The sequence below is a fragment of the Tinamus guttatus genome, unplaced genomic scaffold (genome assembly GCF_059628265.1).
Source record: "Tinamus guttatus ecotype Peru unplaced genomic scaffold, ASM5962826v1 Tinamus_guttatus_pri_ptg000629l, whole genome shotgun sequence".
In the NCBI taxonomy this organism is placed as follows: Eukaryota; Metazoa; Chordata; class Aves; order Tinamiformes; family Tinamidae; genus Tinamus; species Tinamus guttatus.
Window position 1 is genome coordinate 1,167,721 of NW_028289163.1, and position 22,623 is coordinate 1,190,343.

Genomic DNA, 22,623 nt, shown 5'->3' on the forward strand with positions numbered 1-22,623 from the left:
GGGGAGCAGCCGCCGTGAGCCCGGCCCGCGGCGCCGCCGCCGCCCCCGGCCTGGCCCGGCTCCCCCTTGCACCGCCCGGGGCCAAGGGCGAAGCCGCCCCCGCAGCCGGCTCCTTCGCACGGCATCGGGGGCCAGGAAATGCTCCGGGCCCCCTAATCGCATCCAGCTGGGGCCGAGGGAGCCGCCGCGGGGGGTCCGCACGGTCCCCATCCCTCCACCCCGGCGCCGCTCGGCCCCTCAACGCGGCTGCTCCCGGGCTGGGACCAGGTGACTCCGGGCGAGTCAAACCGCTGGGAACCGGCCCCGGCCCCGTCCGCCCCGGGGCTGCGAGCAGGAAACGGCCCCGGAGCGTCGCGGGGAGCGGGCTGGGAAAGCGCTGCCCTCCCTCCCGCTGCGGCTGCGCCTTGCACAGACCCCCCCAGGCCGAGACCACCCTCATTAACTACCCCAACAGCGAGACCCCCCCGGGCCAGACCCCGGCACCGGCAGCAAATCCCGTTCCCGACAGAGCAGGGGGCCGGGGGGCGGCGACAGCGGCCGCTCCGCTTGCCCCATCCCAGCGAGATTCCCAGTTTATTCTCTGGGATCCGCGGAGCTCTTGCTCAACACGTGATGGATGCTCCTCGCCGGGGCTGCCAGCAGCGCTGCCTGCGGGGGGGCGGCTCAGCCTGGGAACCCGGACTCCTGGGCCCCGCGAGAGGAGCTTTTGCAATATCCAGCCAGAGGCGCGAGGTCCTGCCGGCCCCGTGTTTACGGGGACAGGCAGCTCTCAGCTCTCCAATAAATACACGTGTGAAGGAGGAGGAAACAGAGGCTTCCTGATTCCCGCAGCTGGATTTACTGCCGCTTCCTCCCGTTCGCGCGGAACCCCCCGCTCGCCCCAAGCGACCCCTCCTGCCCCTGCAAATGCGACGGTTTGTTTTTCCTCCGATGGAAAAACGGCTCCGTTACAAGGTCTCCCTGCGGCTCCCAAAAACCTCCCTCCACCGAGGAAAAGTCGCCCTGCGTGGGAAGGGACGGGCCGAACGTGGAGCTGCTCTGCCCCGACCCGGGACCCCCGGGAGCCGGGGGTAAAACCCCGCACCGGGCGGAGGGAGCCGGGGGCCCCGAACTGCAGGATACACTGAGCGGCGCTGGCAGGAAAAACCCGGAGGAGTCACGGGAGCCCCGGGCCCCCATCCCCGTGCCCGCCCCCTCCCCGTCCCCGCGGGCATCGGCGCCACCCGCCCGTCGAGGGCGGCGCGGACGTGCCCAAGCAGCGGCGGGGGGGCCCCGGCGTCCGGCCCCCCCCGCCACGGCCGATTCCCAAAGGAGTCGCCGCTGTCGCTGACTCGGGGGTTCCCCCCCCGGCCCTGATCCCGGTCCCGGCCCGCAGGTCCCCGGTCCCGGGGGTCTCACCTGGCCGCGGGGCTGCCGGAGCCGCCGCGGGCCGAGCGGCCGCCCGGGCTGGCTCGGAAGAGGCGCGGAGCGGCCGTCGGAAGGGGAGGGAGGCCCGGAGCCGCTCTCAGGAAGTTTGAACGAGGAGATGGCTGCGGAAAAGGGATAAGGGAAAAAAAATGCTCTCGCTCTTTTTTTTTTTTTTTTTTTGGCCAGAACCCAGCCGGTTTGCAGCACCACCACGGCCGGGGCCGGCTCCACACGGCTGCGGGCCGCGGGAGGCCCCACGCCGCCCCGGGGCGCAGAGTTGAGCTGTCCCTGTCCTTGTCCCTGTCCCCGTCCCTGCGCCCATTCCTGTCCCTGTCCCCGTACCCCGAAGGCTCCCGCGGGCCAGCGAGCGCGCACGGGGTGGGGGGGGCGGCGGTGTCGCCCGCCCGGGACCCCCGTGCCCCTCTGCCCCTTCCCCCGTTCCCGGGGCGCTCCCGGGGCGGCGCTCGGTCCCGTGGGGCCGCCGCGGGCCGCGCCGTCGAGGCGGCGCCGCGCGGGGCTCCGCGGCCGAACAGCAGCATCTGGCGGCGGCGCGGAGCAGGACCGGGCATCGCCCCGCACCGGGGATACCCCCCGCCCGGAGCCGGGAGCATCCTCCATCCCGGATCCCTCGGCACACACCCCCTGCAAGCCCGCATCCCTGGACAGGCACCATCCCAGAATCCCTGCGGACGCGTTGCCCCTCCAGCCCCAGATCCTTGGCACGTGTTGCTCCCCAGCGCAGGCCCCCTGTCCATGGATCCTCGGCCACATAACAGCCCTCCAACCTGGGAATCCCAGCCACAAACGGCCCCTGCACCCGGGATCCCGGCAGCTCAACACGGCCACGTCCCCCCCTCCGCTCCCCATACGCAGCTGCCCCACGGTCCCAGCGAGCGTGTACATTAGCCGGCCTCAAGCGATGTCAAGGCGCCGTTAATTGCCTCTCCTCGTTACACTAATAGCTCTAATCACTCATAACGATTTTCACGTCCCAGCGTGGCTCAGCAGCCCTCCCTCGCCCCCTGCTCCATTAGGGGCAAGCCCACCCGCAGCCTGGGATCTGCCCCGAGCGCCTCGGAACGGCTCTTCCCGGAGCCCCACGGTGCGGAGCTGGGCACCGAGGCCTCGCTGGGGCTGGGCCGGCCTCTGCCCTGGAGGAGGCATCTCCAGAGCTAATGGGAAATATTGCTCGGGGACACTTGTTAGTGCGGAGATGCCTTTGCAGCCCCACTGAGGCCCTCGGGGCTGCAGTGGGGGCCAGGGGGGCTGCTCGGGATCTGGCCAGCATTGACTTCCCCGCATCGGGATGCCCAGTGCTGGGTTTGTACTGGTATCCCCTGCAGAAGAGTTGCGGTTTTCAGTAAAAAAGCCCCAAATCCAGGGTGCCATGGCCCAAATCATGGCTTGCAGGACACCCTAGGGTGCTGGCAGGACCCAGACCCTGGCACGGAGTCAGGGGGATCCCTCCTTCCTGGGGATCCCTCCCACCCCTGGGATGCTCCTGGCCTTGGACAAGACCCAGAGAGGCCGGGGGGACCATCAGGCCCAAACCCCTCGTTAACCCTCATTAGTGGGGGCCTCTCCCCAGCCCGGCCCTCCTGGTGCCTCTGCGGCCCCAGGCAACTTTTCCAGGGAGCAGAGCCGTTAATTACCTCATTGCCAGAGTCCATTACGGCTCCCGCCGGAGCGGGTGAAATGGAGAAACTGCCGGGTGGGGATAAAAATCGATCAGGGCTGAGCACCGGCGGGGAGCGGGCGGGAAGGGAGCCACTGCGCTTAACCCTCCTGTCCCCGTGCGGAGCTGGCATGTCCCCCATGGAGGGGACCGAGTCACGGCCGGCTCCGGTGTCCCATGCGGGCGCCCGGCCGCTTCAAGCCCTACGGGGGCTCCATGGCCACCCTCGTCCCCCGGGAAGCCCCCGGCTCCATGGGCCACCTCCCCGGGGCCCTGTGGCCACCTGGCTCCCTGGCCCGGCCGCAGCTTCCCGGCCGCAGGGAGCAGTATTGACCGAAGAGGCAATTTAGAGCGCGGCGCTGGCAAAGCTCAAAGTTGTAATCTTGTTCCTTCCTCAAATTAGATAAGAGGGGAAGGACCATAAATCAGCGCAGGCGGCAATTAGAGGGTGCCCAAGGAAAGGGGTTGCTGGCCCAGCCGGGCCAAGCGGCTCCGGAGCCCCCCTGCACCCACACGCTACAGCCCTGGACATGGACAGGGCTGTGGGGAGCCCCAGTTCCCTTTGCTGTCCCCCCTTTTCCTGGTTGTCCCCTCTCCAGGCTGGGGGACCAGTAATAACAGGGCTGGGCTACAAGCCGGGTGCTGGAGACGGCCCCGGTTTCCTGCTGCTGGGGCCACCCCAGAGCCCAGCTCGGTGTCCCCTGCGCCCCTCGGCCCCCCAAGTCCCTTGGCAGTGGCCAAGGAGCTGCCAGGGCCCGGCCTGTGCAGCCTCATTACCCAGATGAAATCAGCTCAGCTCCATTACGAGCAGATCCCGGTGGCAAACATTACCAGGGCGGCCGGAGAGCCCTGGCAAGGATGATTAAGTGGATGCCACAGGGCATCCGATAACCCCTGGGCTGCGGAGACGGTGCCCGGGGAAGGGAGGGCTCTCCCTGGGCACGGGGACCTTTGTCCTTCCTGCTGCTTGGGGGTGACAGTGGTGGCACCGGCCACCCCAAAATCCTGCGGGACGCTGGGGCCGTCTCCCTTCCCTCCCGCCCCATGGAGCACCCGGAGCGGCCGCTTTGCCTCCCCCTTCCCAGCTGGAGCATCCCAGCTCCAAAGCTGCCCTTTCCTCGTGCAGATCTCCTTGGTGGCAGCGTGGCGGGGGCAGCAGTGCTTTATTCCGGAGCGGTTTCAGGATGTGGGGAGCAGCGAAGCCGCGGGGCACCCATCCCTGCTGAAGCCGCCCCGACCGGGTCCCCCGCGCGCCGGCTCCGCATCCCCATGGAAGCGGGAGCCCCTGATCCCACGGCTGCAGCAAGTGTCCAGTGCGGGGTCCTAGCGCCGGGTGCGGATCTGCGGCTCCGTCGGGATGGGATGGGACGGCAGGAGGCTCCAGCGGGGCGGGCAGAGGGGATCCGTGTCCTCCGGGCGTTGGGATGGGGAGCGCGGGGAGCCGCTCAGCCCAGGATGTCCAGGTAGACCGGGGGGGCCTTGACGAGCGCCTGGAGGCGGCCGTGGATCTCCTTGATGCTCTGGCGCTGCTGCGGCTCCCGCTGCCAGCAGCTCTGCATGATGCCGTACACCTCGGAGGGGCACGTGCGCGGCCGCTCCAGCTCCCGGCCCTGCGTGATGCACTCGATGGCCTGCGGGAGCGACGGGGACACGGAGCTGCCAACCAAAGCGGGGGGACCCGAGCCCATCAACGGGCAAGGGGGGGGACCCCGGCGTCCTGGCTCCCACCTCCGTGTCACAGGAATGTCCTGGCGCTTCCCCCATCCTCCTCTCCCAAGCGAGGAAGAGGAGGCTGGCGCTCCGTGCTGGATCCCAGCTCCATCCAACCCCCCGGCAGCGCGCCCGGCCCCGTCACCTCGGTGTTGGAGAGCTGGTACCAGGGCTGCTTCCCGTAGGTGAAGATCTCCCAGAGCACCACGCCGAAGCTCCAGATATCGCTCTCCGCCGTGAACTTGCGGTACAGGATGCTCTCGGGGGGCATCCAGCGGATGGGCAGCATCGTCCGCCCGCCCACCTGCCCGGGGCAGGGCGCTCAGCGCGGGGGGCTCCGCTCGGTCCCCCGCGCGCCAAGTGCTCCGCGACCCCCATTAAATATGGATGGGGGCAGCGGCTGAAAGGGAAAAACGGAGCGCGCTTCCCAGCAGGAGATGGAGGCCGAGATGCTCCCTGGAGCCCTCCAGCCCCGGCACTGGGAGGCTCCCTGCGAGGGGACCGTGGTCGGCGTCTCACCCGGTAGTAGTCGGTGCTGTAGATGTCGCGGGACATGCCGAAGTCGCCGATCTTCACCACGAGGTTTTGGCCCACCAGGCAGTTGCGGGTGGCCAGGTCGCGGTGCACGAAGTGCAGGGAGGCCAGGTACACCATGCCCGAGGCCACCTGCGTGGCGATGTGCAGCATGTGGCTCAGCGTGAGCTGCCCGTAGGGCTGGCCCTGGCCGTCGTCCAGGATTTTGGCGTCGGGACCGTGGGACCTGCGGGGGCAAGAGGGGCTGCTCGGAGCGGGGCCGAGGAGAGGGGGAAGAGCCCTGCACAGATGTGCATGGTGCGTGTGACAGATGTGCATGGGGCAGATGTGCACACTGGAGAGGTGCATGCATGCACACGGCAGATGTGCATGGTGCATATTTGCATGCGTACAGCAGATGTGCATGTGTGCCTATTGCAAATGTACATGCATGCACACGGCAGATGTGCACATTGCTGAGGTGCATGCATGCACATTGCAGATGTGCACGGTGCATATTTGCATGCGTGCAGCAGATGTGCATGTTGCAAATGTGCATGCATGCACACGGCATATGTGCACGGTGCATATTTGCATGCGTGCAGATGTGCATGTGTGCATGTTGCAAAGGTGCATGCATGCACGCGGCAGATGTGCACATTGCTGAGGTGCATGCATGCAGTGGATGTGCACAGTGCAGATGTGCATGCATGCAGCAGATGTGCATGCATGCCCATTGCAAAGGTGCACGCATGCAGATGTGCAGAGGTGCATGCGTGCAAGGAATGGGCGCGCGTGCAAGGGCGCCGGGCGAGGGTGCGAGCGCACGCGGGCAGGGTGTGAAAGGCAGCCGGGGCTCGGGGCGCCTGGCGTCGCCTCGGCCTTTGATGCCGAGCGCTGCTGACAGCCGGGCCGAGGAGGCCGCGGCCGCGAGCGGGGGGCTCTGCTCGGCAGAACCATTACTGCCAAGTCCCATAACAATAATCATAAAAGCCACGTCTCAGAGCTCATCGCGGGGCCACTAAAGCGATGCCTCTGGCAGCCCCCCCGTCTATCAGCAATACCTGGGGGGCCAATCGAAAAGTCTCTGCTTATTCCAGCTGATGGCCAATCTCTCTCTATTTAAGCCTCTCAGACAGCTAATCTAATCAATATTGCAAGGAGGGCTGCATTAGCAGCGAGCGCGGAGCGGGGCTGTCTGAGCCGCGGCACTCGGAGCGGCGGGGAGGGGCCCGCGGCGCCCGGACCCACCGGAGGAAGCGGTTGAGGTCCCCGTGCTCCATGTACTCGAAGACCATGATGAGGGGCTCGCCGTCGGTGCACACGCCGTAGAAGCGCACGATGTGCTCGTGCTGCAGCACCGTGAGCAGCTCCGCTTCCCGCTGGAAGTCCAGGCGGGCGCTCTCCGTGGCCTCCTTCAGCGCCTGGAGCGGCGGCAGCGGTGTCAGGCGGGCCGAGGGGGCTGCCGAAAGGCTCCGTGTCGCCCGCCCGCCGCGCTCACCTTCACGGCCACCAGCATCTTGCGCTGCTCGGGCAGCAGGTTGGAGCACTCGGCCAGGAAGACCTTGCCGAAGGCGCCTTCGCCCAGCTCCCACTTGAGCGCGATGTCGCGGCGCTGCACGTGGTGCACGCCTGCCGGGGGGCATCGCGCTGGGCATCAACACCATGGGGCCCCGCGGACCCCCCCGTGCCGCGTCCCCATGCCATACGGGTGTCACAGAAGTACTGCGGGTTCTCGATGACGTTGCTCTTGAGCCCCTCCAGCTTGCTCTCGGCCGAGGACGGGGGGCTGCTGCCCAGGTTCATGAGGTGCAGGGACATGGCCAGCTCGTCCTCGTGGGCCAGCACGGCCGAGCCTGCGGCACCGGCACGTTGGGCCGCGAAGGGCCCCGCCGAGCGCCCCACCGCCACCGGCTGCGGCGTCTCCCGGGAGCCGCCAAACCCATTTCCAGGCTGAACCCGGTCCAGGAGTGAATTAGCAGCTGGCGGCACCGCCGGGAAGCAGCACCCCGGGGTGCCCCCGCCGCCGCGCGCCCGGGACCCCGGGGCTGGAGCTTACGGTTAATGCCGAACTTGGAGCGGCGCCCGCACTTGTTGAGCACGATGAGCGTGACGGAGAGGAAGAGGCAGGCGCACACGGCCAGCGCCACGGCCACCGAGACCTGGCGGGGACACGGGGTGAGCGCGGGAGCCTCCGCCACGTGCGGCCTCCACGGGGGACACCGGGGGTCTCGGTGGGTCCTGTGGGGCTGGAGATGCTCACCCCAAAGACGTGCTCGTCCGCGCTCTCCACGGGCCCCTCCAGGGAGCTGTTCCTGCTGCCCGGGGCTGCGGAAAGCGCGCGGGGTCGGTGATGGGGGTCCCGGTCCCCCGCGCGGTGCTGCCCGAGGGGACGGGAGCAGCGTCGCGGTCACTCACCCAGCGGGGACAGAGACACTGAGGAAGAAGGAGGAGAGAGAAGACAACACAAAAACACTCGTGAGTGCCCAGTGGGGCACCCTGTCCCCTCTGCCCCACGGCAGTGGTGCCCATACCGGGGATGGGCTCCTCGGGGTTGAAGCTGAAGGGGTTCTCCATGAAGCGGCCCTGGACGGAGCGGGCGGCGGAGCCCAGCGCGTTGCTGGCCACGAGGGTGTAGTTGCCGTTGTTGACGTGCGTGGGCCGGTTGAGCTGCAGGCAGCCGTGCAGCACGGTGGAGTTGTGCTCGTACTCCACGATGCGCGTGTGGATGTAGGGCCCCTCGAGCAGCTCGGTGCCGTTGAAGAGCCAGCGCACGCTGGGCGCCGGGTTGCCGTCCACCGAGAAGGGGATGCACCAGAAGTGCTGCGGGATGGCCTCCTGCAGCAGCAGGATCACCGCCGGGACTGCGGGACACGGAGCCGCCTGGGTCCGCGGCACCGCGCCGGACCCCCCGCCGCCCGCGCCCGCCCCGCGCCAGGCTCACAGGTGACGTTCAGGACCACGGTGGCCTCGGCCGGCCCCGCCGCGTTCTCCGCGCGGCAGGTGACGTCCCTGCGGTTGAGGCTGGAGGAGACGTTGCCGATGCGCAGGAGCAGCTGGTGCGGCGAGAGCTGCGGGACGCAGAGCGCGCGGCTGGCACGGCCCCCTCGGCCGCGTGCCCCCCGTGCCGCGCGCCCCCCGCTTGCCTCGGTGACCAGCGGCGCCTCGGGCCCCACGTCGGGGACGTCCCAGCTGCCCGTGGCCGGCGGCTCGGCCGCGATGTGGCACGTGAGGTTGACGCTGTCCCCCTGCCGCAGCAGCACCTCGGCGGGCTCGATGCGCACGGACGGCGGCTCTGCCGGGCGCACGCGGTGCCGCGGGGTGAACCGGGGCACCGGCAGCGCCCGCCGCCGCTGTCCCCCTGCACCTACCGCAGCCGCGCGGGGCCCAGGCGCCCAGCGGCACCAGCTCCCCTCCTGCCCAGCAGCCCAGGGACTGGTTGCCCAGCTCAGCCCGGCTCCCCTCCTGCCACAGCTGCAGCCAGCGGATGCCACACGAGCACTCCAAGGGGTTTCCCGCGAGGACGCTGCGGAGGGCACAGCACCGGGGCTGGCGAGGAGCTGCCGGGACCACCCGGGTGGCCCCTGGCCCCAGCTTGGTGACTCACAGCTGCTGCAGCGGCAGATGCTGGAAGCTCTTCCAGGACAGGCTGCGCAGCGCGTTGGAGGAGAGGTTCCTGCGGGGACAGGGAAGCGCCGGGGACACCCCGGACCATCCCAGCCATGGAGCAGCGTCACACAGAACCCCCCGCTCCCCACGTCCCCTCCTGCGCCGGGGCCGGCACAGTGGGAACCTGCCGGGAGCTGCTGGCGCTCCTGCTCCGATCGATGGTTTCCCACTCAGCGGCAACCTCCCCCCATCCCATCGCGCTGCCACGGATCGAGTTGTGCGACCTGGGGGCAGCCGGACACCATCGACCGCCCCCTCGGCGCGGGGACGAGCCGCCCTGCGCCTGGGGACGGCGCTTGGGGACCGCGCGGGAGCTACTCACACGTGGCTCAGCCTGGAGGTGTCCTGGAAGGCGTCTGCGGAGACATGATGCAGCCCCGAGCTGGCGATGGTGCTGCGAGCAGGGAAGGCCTGAGCATCCGCACCCCAAATCCCCTGGCCCTGCTGCCACTGTCCCCCTGGGGGACACAGCCACCCCGCAAACCTCCCTCCACCTCCCCGCAGCGGGATCCATCCCTTTTCATCCCCCGCTTCCCCATCCCCATTCCGCCTCGGGGTGCTCACAGGTTCCTGAGGTCCCGGAGCATCCCGATGTCAGCCCGGGTCAAGGTCGTCAGTGTCCTCTGGTTCTCAATGATCCTGGTCAGCAGAAGAGCCCCGCACAGGGATCAGCCCCCGCCGCTGCCCTGGGGTTTTTTCCCCTCTCCATGGGGCGCAGCGGCCGGAGCTTGGAGTCAGGAACCCGGGAAAGGCACCCGGACACGACCCCGCTCTGCACCTCCACGGCAGCGCCCGGCACTAGGAGCTGCATCCCCTCCCGCTCCGCTCAGCCCCACGCAGGGAAACGGAGCTGAAAGGCCCCGGGGCTGATTTACGGCCCTGACTTCCCCGGGCAGCAGGGAGTTTCCCTCCCCATTCCTGCTCGCACCCCAGCTGTGCCAGGGCCGGCGGCAGCTCCACGGGACGGAGCAGGGAGGTGACTCCCCTGCGCTTCAGTTACCGCAGACAGGGACAGGCTGGGAAAAGGGGCCAGGACGGCGGCAGCTCCCGGGATGTGGCGGTGCCGCCGGCGCTGAGACCTCCCGCCGAGCGCGGGTGCAGTGGGTGGCTTGGGGACGGGGCCCGGGCGTCCCCAACTGTGCTGCCAGCCTGAGACCTCATTAGTGCGTGAGCTTGCCGGGTCTCAGCCCCCCTCCCGCAGCCCCTCTGCGGGCGCCCGCCTCGCCTGGCTCCGTGTGCCATGACGGGGACAACGTTTCCCAGGCCGGGTGGAATGGAAAACCCTTCAGGGCGTGGGGTTTAACCCCAAGGAGCCGCCCCAGGGACCCCTGTGCCGTCGGGCCCAGTCGGGGATTTGGAGCCATGACCAAAGTGGGGGGTCAGGTCCCCCTGATTACAGTGGGGAGCCGTGGGCGGCGCAGCCCTGCGAGGACGGTGGGGACGAGGGTGGCTGAGGCCGCCCCACCCCATTGGCAGCGAACAAAGAGCTGGCAGCGCCCTGGCCCGTGGGGAAACTGAGGCACGCGGGCGCTGCCGCAGGGCGCTGCGGCAAGGCCTGGGCTGCGGCAGCGCGTGGGGGACCCAGGCGTGCGGGGACCCTCTTGCCGCCCACAGCAGCCTCCTCGCTCAAACCGCGCTCTCCCCAGCGTGCAACCCCAAAAGGGGGGAGATGAACAACAGCCCCCAACCCGGGCAGCTCGGGGACGGCCCCGATCCCCTCCCCGGGTCCCGCCACCTCCCTGTTCTCCCTATTGCTGCTCCCGAACGTCCCGTCAGCTCCGGCCTCGCAGCCTCCACCTCCCCGCGGGTCCCCGGGCCGGGCGGCAGCCCCCCGAGCCGCCCCCCGCGGCATCGCCCCACTCACACGTCGGGGAAGGCGCCCACGAGGCCGGCCAGGCTGCGCAGCGTGTCGGGCTGGCGGCAGAGCAGGGTCCCCGCGGCGGGACAGCGACAGGGCGCGGGACACGGCGCCGCGGCCAGCGGCGACAGCAGCAGCGCGGCCGCGCAGAGCCAGGCGGGCGGCGGGAGCATCGCGGGGCCGCCCCGCTCGCTCGCCGCCTCCCTCGCACTTGTCGCCCGCCCCACATGTGTGAGCGCGCGGCCACCGCGGCCGCTTAAAGGGCCGCGGGGACCAACCTCCCGGGGAGGAGCCGGCGGCCGCCGCCCCCCGCCGCGGAACGGGCAGCGCCGGCGGCTCCCGGCCCCACGGGCGGAGCGGGGGGAGCCACGGGCGGAGCTGGGTGGGGGGCGAGCGCTAGACGGGAACGAGCGGCGCGGAGGAGCGGCCGGGAAGCCCCTGAGTCACCGGCACCGGCGCTCCGGGAAGCCCCTGGCCCGGTCGGGTAGTCCCGATCCTGCCCGAAGCCGCCGGGGCCGGCGCTGGGGCCCCCTCTGCCCCACGGACGTGAAACTGCCCCCCCGTGGGCGCCAAGCGGCACCCCCGACCCTGCCTGCAAACGGACACACGGACACACGGACACACAAACACCCTCCCTGCCTGGCTGCGCTCCGGGGAGCCGCAAGATGCGACACCGGCAGCGCCGGGATCGTGGGGCCACGGCCGCTCTCCGTCCGCATCGGGAGCTCGTCCGCACCGGCATCCGCGTGGCAAAGGCCACAAGGAACCCCGGCACATTTTTACCTCCACCCCGTGGCCGCCTTCCAGAATCTTGGAGTTCCTTCGGGCAGCTCAGAGCAGCCCCGTAGCATCCAGGTACAGAGCAGCGGGTGAAAGGAGGGGGACATTTGGTGGCACAGGGCCCCTGTTCCCCCCGTCACCCTTAGGACACCCCTGGCAGGGACCCTCCTCCTCTGGGGAGGCAGGATAAGGCGGATGTCATGACAATACTGGGTGACAAGGACACAGGGCTCCAGGGCCAGCTCTGGCCCCTGTGCCCTCAGGGGCGACTCATGCAGGTACTGAGCTGGGTACGTTCTCAGCCTGGGCTCTGTCCCCACAAACCAGCGTGCTGCCACCACCAAGCTTCGTCCCGCTTTATTTGTGCTGCTTCTGCGGCTGCAGAGAGGAGAGCGGAGCCCCTTCCGCGGAGCAGGATGCCGGTCCCGGCCCCAGGACTCGGCGACGCCGGAGGCCGGGCCCAGGCAGCTCCGCTGCTGGGGCTGCCCCTGCCTCAGTTTCCCCATGCGTGAGATGGGGTCGATGCTACTGACCTGTTTCGCGGATGGGCTGGGGGCCGCAGCAGAGGCAGATGAGGGGGACGGGACAGAGCGGAGCCTGGCTCCCCATCCGCAGCCCCCCATTCCCTTCCCCACAATAAATAACGCGAATGGCCCCGCGGGCCCTTCCCAGGGCTGGGGCAGCTGCAGGCGGGACAGAGGAACAGTCCAGAGGAAATCCCACCACGTTCCTCAAGGAAATGCCCTGGCTGGGGGGGGATCAGAGGCCGGGCGCCCCGTTGGGCAGCGCGCCGGGGTCGCGGGGCGCGCGCGCCGGCGGCTCGGGCTCCTCGGCGAGCGGGTCCGTCTCGGCGTCGGAGGTGTCGCCCGAGCCGCGCCGGCGCGCCTGGGGGCTGTAGAAGAAGGAGAGGGTGCGGAACGCGGGCGCCATGTGCTCCTTGACGCGCTCCAGGAGCTGCACGAAGGACGGGCGCTGGCGCGGGTTCTGCTGCCAGCACAGGCACATCAGCTCATGCCTGCGGGAGACAGGGCGCCCGCTTGGCTCTGGGGGACCCCAGCGTCCCCTCCAGGCCACCTGCACGTCCCCCTCCCCGGTGCCGATCCGCGCCGCCGCGAGGCCGCGGTGATGGGCGCCGCGGCTCTCCCTGCTCACAGCTGCTCGGGGCAGTTCTCCGGCCGCTCCAGGATGCCGTTGTCCATGACGAAGCGCAGCACCTGCTCGTTGGACATGCCCTGGTAGGGCTGCTCGGCCAGCGTGGCGATCTCCCACAGCACCACCCCGAAGGACCTGCCAGGGGGTCCCTCTGCTCAGGGGGATGCCCCGAGCCCCCCATTTCGCCCCCCCTCTTGCCCAACACGCACCAGACGTCCGAGTGCGTGTTGAAGATGCCGTCCTTGAGAGCCTCGGGGGACATCCAGCGCACGGGCAGCAGCCCCTTGCCGCCTTTGCGGTAATAATCCGTCTCGTAGATGTCCCGGGTCATGCCGAAATCTGCAGCAGAAGGAGGAGGCGCCGTGAGCCCCGGGAGGCGCAGGGTGCCGGGGCCTCCCCGCGCTGCCTCCCACCTCCGATCTTGACGGTGAAGTCCTCGGAGACCATGCAGTTGCGGGCGGCGAGGTCGCGGTGCACGAACTTGTTGGCGTGCAGGTAGGCCATGCCGTCGGCGATCTCGCCCGCCATCTGGATCATGTCCCGCAGCGCCGGCGGCGGCAGCCCGGGGTTGTTCTGCCCCGGGGGCAAAGAGAGAGATGCGGTGCCGCCCGGAAAACGGGGCTCGAGGGCATCCGTGGCCAGCGAGGGACGGTCCTCGCGGCAGCCCCTCACCTCGGCGTCAGGCCTGAGCGAGCGCAGGTAGCTCTTCAAGTCCCCGCGTGTCATCAGCTCCATGATGACCAAGGCCGGCTGGCCCTGGGACACGACGCCGAGGAGACGGACCTGGGCAGGGCGAGGGGGACCGGGCAGCCGCGGGCTCCCCCGGTGCCGTCCTCCCTCCTGCCCGCGTCCCCGCCGGCCACCTACCACGTGGTGGCACTTGAAGGCCTTCATGACGGAGGCCTCGTTGAGGAACTCGATGCGCTCCCGCATGGTGGCCAGCTCGTTGACCGTCTTGAGGGCCACCTTGGTCTCCTGGCCCTCGGCCTCGATGTCCTGCGCCAGCCCCTCGTACACCATCCCGAAGGAGCCCTGTCCCAGCTCCCGGATCACCGTGATCTTGTCCCGCGACACCTCCCACTCGTCGGGGATGTACACTGTGTGCAAGGGGGTCTTGTCACCGCGCCGTCCCCGCGGCACCGGCGGTCCCAATGGGGTCACCCCTCTGCAGCAGGACGCAGAGCTTGGAGGCCAAAGAGGTGCCAGGACCGCCCGGCAAGGACCAGTTCCCACCGGCACCTTGGGGACCTCGTGCCTCAGTTTCCCCCCTCTTAAGCAGCCTCATCCGCCCATTCCAACGTACTGTGCGAGGCGCTGAAGTACTCGGGGTTAACAGAGGCGTAGAGGGTCCCGCTGGGGTAACCGTCGTTGCTCCTGGAGGGGTGGACATCGCTCAGGGGCTGCTCTCGCCTCGGCCCGGGGTGAGGGCAGAGGGACGAGGTCCCCGATGCCCCCTCCCAGCCTCGGCGCTGGCCACGGGCTGTGCCCGAGCGCGGGAGCCGCGGCCGGGGGCTGCTACCGCTTCTTGTTGTAGAAGAAGACGAGGACGGCGAGGCAGGAGATGAGCGCCATGAGCACCACGGGCGCGACGGTGAGCAGGACGTAGAGGCTGCCGGACTCCTCCTCCGCTGCCGGGGACACGCGCCCAAGGGTGACGGATGGGCCCGGCACCCGCACACCCAACCCTACACCCGCGGCCAGCGCGCCGGCTCCTGCATCCCTGTATCCAGCAGCATCTCCCGATGCCGCGGGCTCTGCCCCAGCGCAGAGCATCCCTGTGCCAGCAACATCCAAATCCCCGGAACCTCCAGGCAGCATCCCCTGATCCCAGGGCCGGGAGCACCCGATTCCCTGCCCTGCTGCTCCCATGTTCCCCCCACCAGCCCCGTGTACCTGGTCCCAGGATGTAGAACTTGACGAGCCCCGTCCACGAGCCGTTGCCGGCCAGCGAGGTGGCCCGCACCTTGGCCGAGTAGTTGCCCGGTTGGAGCAGAGCCAGGTGGACGCCACCGTACTTGGAGTAGCGGTGACGGGAGACGCACACCACGGTGGTGACCTCCTGGAGGCCGTGGGGACAGTGGCATTTCTCCCCGTTTCTCTTGGATCCCCGCTCCATAACCGAAGCCCAGGGACCGGGATGGGGGTCTCGGCAGCCCGGAGCGGGCTGTGGGGCTCGGCGGGCTCCTCACCTCGCTCTCGCGGCTGTACTTGATCTCGTACTTGAGGATGAGCCCGTTGGGGTTCCTGGGCTCTTCCCAGCGCAGCAGGACGCTGTTCTTGCTGGCCGGCTCCCACGTGATGTTGCCGGGAATGTTATCGGCTTGCACTGGAGAGGGGCACGGCGGGATGAGCTCCCAAAGGAGCATCCCGAGAGGGGCCCGGGGCCTCATCCGAGGGCAAAGGGGAGGCTGGCTCTGCCCGGCACCTACGCTCGGGCATGGTCCTGGCGAAGACGAAGGTGGCCGCGCTGCAGCCCACGGTGTGGGCGGCGTGGTTGCAGGCGTGGATGTCGATGCGGTACTCGGTGAAGTGCCGCAGCCGGGACAGCACCGTGCGGTCGCGCACCACCTTGTCCTCGAAGATCTGGAAGTCGGCCCTGGGCTCGCCGGCGGCGGGAGCCGCCGCGTTGCCCGGAGGCTCCGCGGACGGGGCGTTCGCCGGAGCTTGGCCCGTGCTGGCCGCTGCCGGGACGTCGCGGCGCCGCTTCGGGGTCCTGCGGGGCAGGGAGGTGCCCATGGGATGCGGGAGCGCGTGGAGGAGAGACCCCTCGTTGCCTTTGCGAGCGGGTGAGCTCAGCCCGCCCTCGCTCACCTCTGCGGGTTCTTGTTCACCGATGTCACCTTCCACGGTGGCCTGAGACAGCGAGAAATCGCTTGAAAGATCAGCTGGGAGCAGCCAAGGGATCCCCCTCACCTGGCCAAGTCCTGGCCCCAGCTTGGGGGACATCCCGGGCCGGCACCTGGGGATGATGATGGAGTTGTGGAGGAAGTTCTCGAACTTCTTCTGGAAGGACTCGGCTTCGCCCTCCACGCGGAGGCGCCCGTCGGCGGGGCGGCAGGGGCAGCAGCCCTCCTCGGCGTCCGGCTCCACGTCGCGGCTGGCGCCGTCCTCGGCGCTGAAGCGCGTGTCCGCGCTGCTCGTGGGCAGCTTCAGCCCTGCGGGTGCAGGGGATGGGAATGTCCGGCGTCCCCGTCCCCTGGCGCCCGTCCCGCTGCCCCCCTCGGCGCCGTCCCCGTGCAGCCGTCACCTTTGTGGCAGTAGTCGTTGATGTAGAGCTCCATGTCCTCGGCCAGCTGCTGCCACAGCACCAGGTAGTAGGTGATGTTGCCGTTGCGCTGCGTGGGCGGCTTCCAGCGCACCACGATGTGCGAGGACGAGTTGGACATGGAGATGACGTCCCGGGGCACCGTTGGTGCTGGATACGCACGAGGACATCAGCCCGGAGCCCCAGTCCCTCCCATGGGCCCTCCTTTCCCCCCGGCACGGCGCCCACCTGCCGGCATGGTGCGGATGTAGACCACCTCGCTCTGCGCCCCGTAGTTGCGCCCTTCCTCAGCCGTGGTGAGGGTGATGGCGCGCACGAAGATGGCGTATTGGGTCCAGGGACGCAGGTTGAGCAGGGCCACCCCGGGCTCCTGCTCGGTGCTGAGGGGCAGCTCCACGTCCACCACGTTCCAGCTGTGGGCCCCGCAGGCATCCTGCCCCACGTACTCCGACACGTTCTGGAAGGGCCTGGCCCCGGGCATCAAGGACCGCGCGGTAGCCCCGGCGCCCGCCCGCCCCGTGGGAACCGTCCCCATGTCCCCACCAGCCTTGGGAGGGTTGCAGCATGTTCTGGGGGACGCTCCGCACTCAAGGGGGACAAGCGAGCAGGGAAGGGGGGACCCACTTACGACTCCTTGTAGTAGACGATGAAGCTGAGGAGGTCCCGGTACTCGGGGGGCCGGTAGCGCTCCCACTTGAGGAAGATGCGGTCGGACTCGGTGACGTTGGAGATGAAGCGGAGGGTCTGGGTCTTGCCTGCCGAGGGGCGCAGGGCTCGGATGGGGGTCGCAGGGTGGCCACCCCAGCGCCCACCGCCCGTGGCCACCCCAGCGCCCACCACCTGCACTCACAGGACGCCCGGTCGCCGTTGGTGCGGGGGTTGATCTCAGCCTTGTTCTGCCGCCCCTTGGTGCCCGTGACCTCCTCCATGCGGTAGATCTCGGCCAGGCAGAGCTTGGGGTTGAAGGCAAAGTACATCTTGCCCACGGGGATGGAGAGGATGTGGTGGCTCCAGTCCCAGAGCTGTTGCAGGTTCTGGTTGTCCAGGACGTACAGGGTGTAATTCCTGGAGGAGGTGAATCCAGAGGCGTTGGCAGGGATGTCTGCAAAGCCACGTCCCAGCCTCCTGCCCGGGCCTTGTCCGTCCGTCCTCACCCGTCCACCATGGAGTCACCGCGGATCAGCTTGAGGTTCTTGAAGAAGGACAAGGAGACGAGGGCGAAGGAGTGCTTGATCTTCAGGAAGCCCGTGATGGTCTCGATGAGGCCCAGGCTGCTCTGCAGCTCCGAGGCCAGGTTATCTGGGGATACCCAAGGCGCTGAGTACGGCATGGGCAGCGGCGCTGGCTTTGCGTGACCCTGGTTCACCCGTCAGCACTCGGGATCCCGCAGGGCCCCGGCATCCAGCAACACCCATCCATGGATCCGCCCGCCGGAGCCACCAGCGCTGCCATCGCCACCCCGTTCCCCATCCCGGGCCCAGAGGGATGCCCGGCTGTGCCCGAATCCCCATGCTGGCACTCACAGCCCCGGCGGATGTTGACGATGAGGTTGCCCTCGACCAGGGTGCATCCCGCCAGCTCCTGCGCCGCCCGCGTCGAGTCGATGGTCTTGGTGCCCACCTTGCACTCCTTGGGGCACAGCCCCTCGCACTTGTGGCAGAAGATGCTGCGGGCGGCGGGGACGGTGAGCGGGCAGCCACGTCCCCGTGTCCCCACGTCCCCATGTCCCCGCGTCCCACCTGCTCTCGTTGCGCGTGTAGCCCGGGGGGCACTCGGAGAGGCACTGGCGCCGGTGGATGACGAACTTGGAGGCGTCGCGGGGGTTCTCGGACACCTTGCGCAGGCTGGCGCAGTACTCGGCCGTGACGCAGCGCCAGCCCTCGTACTCATAGGTGCGGGCCGGGCACGAGGGCAGGCAGTGGCCGTTGAAGTGGAAGTGGCGGCAGGCGACGCAGGCCCGGCTGTCGCGCGGCCGCGCGCAGCCCCCCAGGCACTCCGCGTGGCAGCACTCGCCCGCCGCCGTGCACGCCGAGCCCGCGCCGCAGGGACACACTGCGGGGGACACGCGGCGGTGGCGGCGGAGCCCGGGGAAGGGGCTGCAGCCACCGGCCGGCCCTGGGTTGCAGGGAGCCAGGGGGCTGCGGATGGTGGGGCTGGAGGGTTGGCACGGGCCAAGATGAGGGAGGTGGGAAGGGCTGGGCAGGAGTGGGGGCTTGGGGTGGGTGGGTGGATAAAAGGATGGATGGATGGATGGATGGATGGGCGGGTGGATGGATAAAAGGATGGATGGATGGATGGATGACTGGATGGAAGGGTGAGCGAGTGGATGGATGGATGAATGGATGGGTGGATGGATGGATGACTGGATGGAAGGGTGAGCGAGTGGATGGATGGATGAATGGATGGGTGGATGGATGGATGGGTGGATGGATGGATGGAAGGGTGAGCAAGTGAATGGATGGATGGATGGGTGGATGGATGGATGGGTGGATGGAAGGGTGGGTGGATGGATCAAAGGATGGATGGATGGATGACTGGATGGAAGGGTCAGCGAGTGGATGGATGGATGAACGGATGGCTGGATGGATGGATGAGTGGATGGAAGGGTGGGTGGATGGATCAAAGGATGGATGGATGGATGACTGGATGGATGGATGGATGGATGGATGGATGAGTGGATGGATGAGTGGATGGAAGGGCGGGTGGATGGATCAAAGGATGGATGGATGACTGGACGGAAGGATGAGTGGGTGGATGGGTGGATGGGTGGATGGATGGATGGATGAGTGAGTGGACTGGTGGATGGATGGATGAACGGATGGATGGATGACTGGATGGAAGGGTGAGTGAGTGGGTGGGTGGGTGGGTAGGTGAACAACCAGGTGAACAAACAGGTGAATGGACAGAGAGCAGAACGGATGGGCGGGTGGGTGGATGGAGGGGTGGGCAGCACGGTGGGTGGGTGGATAGGTGGCCGGAGGATGGACAGAGACCCGTATGGAGGGGTGGGCAGGAGGGGGGCCAAGCCCCTTCCCCTGCGGAGCCCCAGCTCCCGGCGGAGCCGCGTGGCACAGCCGGTGCCGGGCAGTGGCCGAGGTTGCAGCCCCGATAAGGATCTGTGTTTATAGTATATATTTCATTACCAGAGCTGCTGTTTACAGCAAACGAGCCCGGGAGGGGCCTGTATTTACCTCCCGCCAGGAAAACACGGCGGCTGGGAGCCGGCCTCTCCCCCGGCCAAGGATACAGCACGGATCCAATTACTCCCGCTGGCAGGGCAGGGCCAGGGGACGGCCGCGCTGGCCATGGGCACCTGTATCCCACTGCCCCAGCCCTGGGGCTTGCAAAACTACTGGCTTCATTGCTGCCTTCCCGCTGGCTCTGGGCCACCCACCTTTCTGGCAGTAGCTGGAGGTCCAGCAGCGATAATCGAGCTCCCCGTTGACGCTGGTCTGCACGCAGGGCTTCTCCACGTCCAGGATGCCCGGGCAGACGTCGGCGCACTCCTCCACCAGCTTGTTGCCCACGATGTAGTTGTGGTCCACGGCGTCGGGCAGCAGCAGCCCCCAGTCGATGGTGGAGATGTGGCAGAGCTCCTGGTTGCGCTCGATGCGCACCGAGCCGCGCAGCACGTGCGTCAGGCTGTGCAGCCCGATGTCCCGCAGATGCGGCATCTCGAAGATGACCAGGGCGTAGCTGAAGAAGAGGCTGGTGCCGCGGATGACCGAGAGGTTGGGGAAGAGGTCGCGCAGGCTCTCCAGCCCGTAGACGCGGAACAGCAGCAGGTACTCGGTGATCATGAGCAGGCGCGGGAAGCTGAGCCCCCGAAAGTCCTCGGCGCCCGTGGTGAACATGAGCAGGATCTGCAGGTTGCCCTCGATGATGGAGCAGTTTTCCAGCTTCCGGAGCTGGGAGACGTCGTTGCGGATGTCCATGCTGCCGCAGACTGCGGGGGGCAGAGGGCCAGCGTGGGGGACCCCGCATTGCGGCTGCACGGACCCCCGGGCGCGCGGCGGGAGCATCATCACCCTGGCTGTCACATTTGCCTTAAATCCCTTGGAGTGTCTAGGGGCGACGTGAGCGGCTCTGACAGGCAGTGGCCGCGCGAGCCGTGAGGCCAGCTCTGCATCCCGGGGGCTTCTCCGCCCGGATATTCCCGGGCCGGCACGGAGAGCCGGGAGCCTCCCGCTCCCCCGGCCGCGCGGCGCTTCCCGCAGCCTGAAACCTGACGCCGGGTTATTGCGGGGAGAAGGTGCCGGCAGCCAAAAGGGATTTACTGTAAACAGCGGCCACGGACACGGCCGGCTCGGCCCGTGCCCATGCGGTGGCTGCTGAGCGCCACTGCTGCCACCTCCGTCCCCGAGTCCTCAAGGGGGACATGGGGACCTCCTCCATGCGCCCCGGGGACCAGTTGTGGCCATGGCCATACGTTGGGTACCCCGCGACGTTGGCAAAGCCATCGTTGTCCCTCCGCCGTGCAGGACAAATGGGAGGATGGGACCTGTCCTGTCCCCAGAGCGGTGACGGGGACGGCGTGGGGGGGACCTTGGCACCCTCATGGAGGCAGAGCTGGATGCCTGGAGCTGCTCTCAGTGCAGCCCCTTTGCGGGGACACGGCCCCTTCCCACCCGGTGACACCGACAGGGACACCGAGGCACAGTGGAGCAGGAAGGGACAGGGTCCCCACGCTGCCAGCAGGGAACCCCCCGGGGCCACATCCTCGAGCGGAGCCGCCACCGGCTCCCGGCAGCTTTCCCGGTGCCGCCCCCTCCCTCGTCCTCTTCCTGCTCCTCCTGCTCCCGGTGGGATTTTCCCCCTCGCTGAGCTCGGTTTTCCACCCCATCTCCCCATGCAAACGGGAGCGATCGATGCCCCCTGCTCTGCACGACCCGCCTGCCCCGCGCTCCCCTCTTCCCATCACAGCCCGCACGGAGCCGCCGGCTGCCTCCCGGGATGCAGCTTTTCCAAGAAACCCGAGCGAAGGAGCCGCTTTTGGCAGCGCCGACTCAGCGGGGATTCCCACCCCAGCAGAGGCTGTGGATCCCCATCCCCAAGTACCCGGGGGCTGCAGCGGGGATGCGAAAAGGGGAAACTGAGGCAGGGAGCATCCGAGCGAGCCCGAACGCCCCGGGCACGGAGCCAGCATCCCCCAAAACCAGCTATTCCCGGCGGGATCCCCCCCTTGCCCTCCCCAGCACTTACTTTCCGACGTGGCGCGAGCTGGGGACAGCAACCAGGGATCGAGGAGCAGCAGGGCCACCGCGAGCCACAGCCGCGAGGCCATCGCCGCCTTCGCCCCCATGGCCCGCGGAGGCTCCGGAGCAGCCTCGGACACCTGGGCCCGGCCCCCGGCACTCCCTGGGCGGCCCCGCGGCCCTCGCCGGGCCCGCGCGGCCCCTTGGCTCTTGTTTGCGGCTGCTGCACGCAAAATATTTAGCCTGACAACTGCGCGGGGCCGGGCCGGGGCCGCCTCCTTCTTGTTTGGGAAATAGAGAGGGGAAGAAGGGAGAGGAGGGGAACGGGGCTGCCCGGCCTCCTCCCGCGCCGCCTGCCTCAGTTTCCCCATTTGGGGTGGGGGGACAGACCCCACCCCATCATTCCCTGTCCATCCAAAAAGGCTCCCAGGACCCTCGTCCTCTGCAGAGATGGAGGGGGGCACCAGGACCCCCCCAGGGCACAGCCAGGATGGGCAGGGGGTCCCTGCAAGGAGCCTTTGGCCAGCGCGTCCCCCTGACCCCTGCAAGGAGGAGGAGGAGGAGGAAGGCAAAGGTGCTCGGTCCCACGTGGATGCAGGACGCAGAAATGAGGGGACACTTTTATTTCCCCCAATCCCAGCAAAGGGGGAGCCCGTGGAGGGGCAGGAAGGGGGTCTCACTGCCCCGGGACCTCCCAGAACCGGGATGGCACCTCCATCCCAGGGATCCTGGTGCCAGGAGGAGGCCCCGTCCCGGGCAGCCCCAGGGTCCCGGTGGGCACCCCCAGCTCAGGGGCAGCCGCTGCGGTGCTCGGGGCTCCCTTTGGAGCCGCTGCGGTTCCTCCGCAGGCTCCGGGCGTCCCGGCTCCCGTGGGGAGTGAATCCAACCTCCCTCTTGGACCCCACGGGAGCTCGTCCCGCTCTTTGGAAGCGGCTCCATGGCCCGTGTTTCCCTTCGCCCACCTCTCCGCCTTATTCCAGGCCCCGGTGAAGCTTCCCCCGGAGTTCGACGAGCTCCTTTACGGCAGATCCTCCACCCCAAGGAGGACAGAACATTTACGGGTACCTTTAAGCCACATGGCCTGGGTAGGTTCCAGGAGAGCCCCTGCTCCAGGCTCACGCGGGGCAAATCCAGGCTTGCCAGGTCCGTGTCCGTCTGCTCCGCAAAGGGGGAATTCCTTCCGCTTGCAGCAGGAGGAACCACCCAGGCTCCTGTGCAGACCAAGGCAGCTCTTCACATCTCAGGAGGCCTCTTACACCCCAATCAGCTCCTTGTTCTGGTTCTTACCCATTCCTAACGTGCTGCTCTGCCCTGCCAGACGCTCAGAAGGCAGGAATAGATTTAATTTATCCTTAAAGAGATTCGGGAATAGATTTATATGAATAGAGCGTGGAGGAAG

The 22,623-nt window shown here is 68.4% G+C and overlaps 2 protein-coding genes across 2 annotated transcripts; both read right to left on the reverse strand.

Annotated features, from left to right (window-relative positions):
• Positions 1-4,527: 4,527 nt before the first annotated feature.
• Positions 4,528-11,005, reverse strand: NTRK1 (neurotrophic receptor tyrosine kinase 1). The gene is made up of 17 exons (XM_088535476.1): positions 10,839-11,005; positions 9,539-9,613; positions 9,297-9,368; positions 8,913-8,981; positions 8,677-8,831; positions 8,452-8,600; positions 8,250-8,376; positions 7,840-8,169; positions 7,720-7,741; positions 7,569-7,623; positions 7,365-7,467; positions 7,015-7,161; positions 6,807-6,937; positions 6,557-6,729; positions 5,312-5,552; positions 4,938-5,096; positions 4,528-4,713 (listed from the first exon to the last, which is right to left on the reverse strand). Exons 1-17 carry the CDS (start codon positions 11,003-11,005, stop codon positions 4,528-4,530), a joined length of 2,361 nt encoding a protein of 786 aa, XP_088391602.1.
• Positions 11,006-12,371: 1,366 nt separating this feature from the next.
• INSRR (insulin receptor related receptor) lies at positions 12,372-21,331 on the reverse strand. Its single transcript, XM_088535478.1, has 22 exons — positions 21,232-21,331; positions 19,424-19,975; positions 17,769-18,081; positions 17,553-17,695; positions 17,184-17,328; positions 16,880-17,094; positions 16,658-16,784; positions 16,258-16,496; positions 16,012-16,179; positions 15,724-15,919; positions 15,576-15,617; positions 15,194-15,477; positions 14,954-15,090; positions 14,658-14,823; positions 14,284-14,392; positions 14,068-14,138; positions 13,632-13,861; positions 13,437-13,547; positions 13,178-13,337; positions 12,974-13,103; positions 12,765-12,899; positions 12,372-12,627 (listed from the first exon to the last, which is right to left on the reverse strand). Exons 1-22 carry the CDS (start codon positions 21,329-21,331, stop codon positions 12,372-12,374), a joined length of 4,029 nt encoding a protein of 1,342 aa, XP_088391604.1.
• Positions 21,332-22,623: the final 1,292 nt, after the last annotated feature.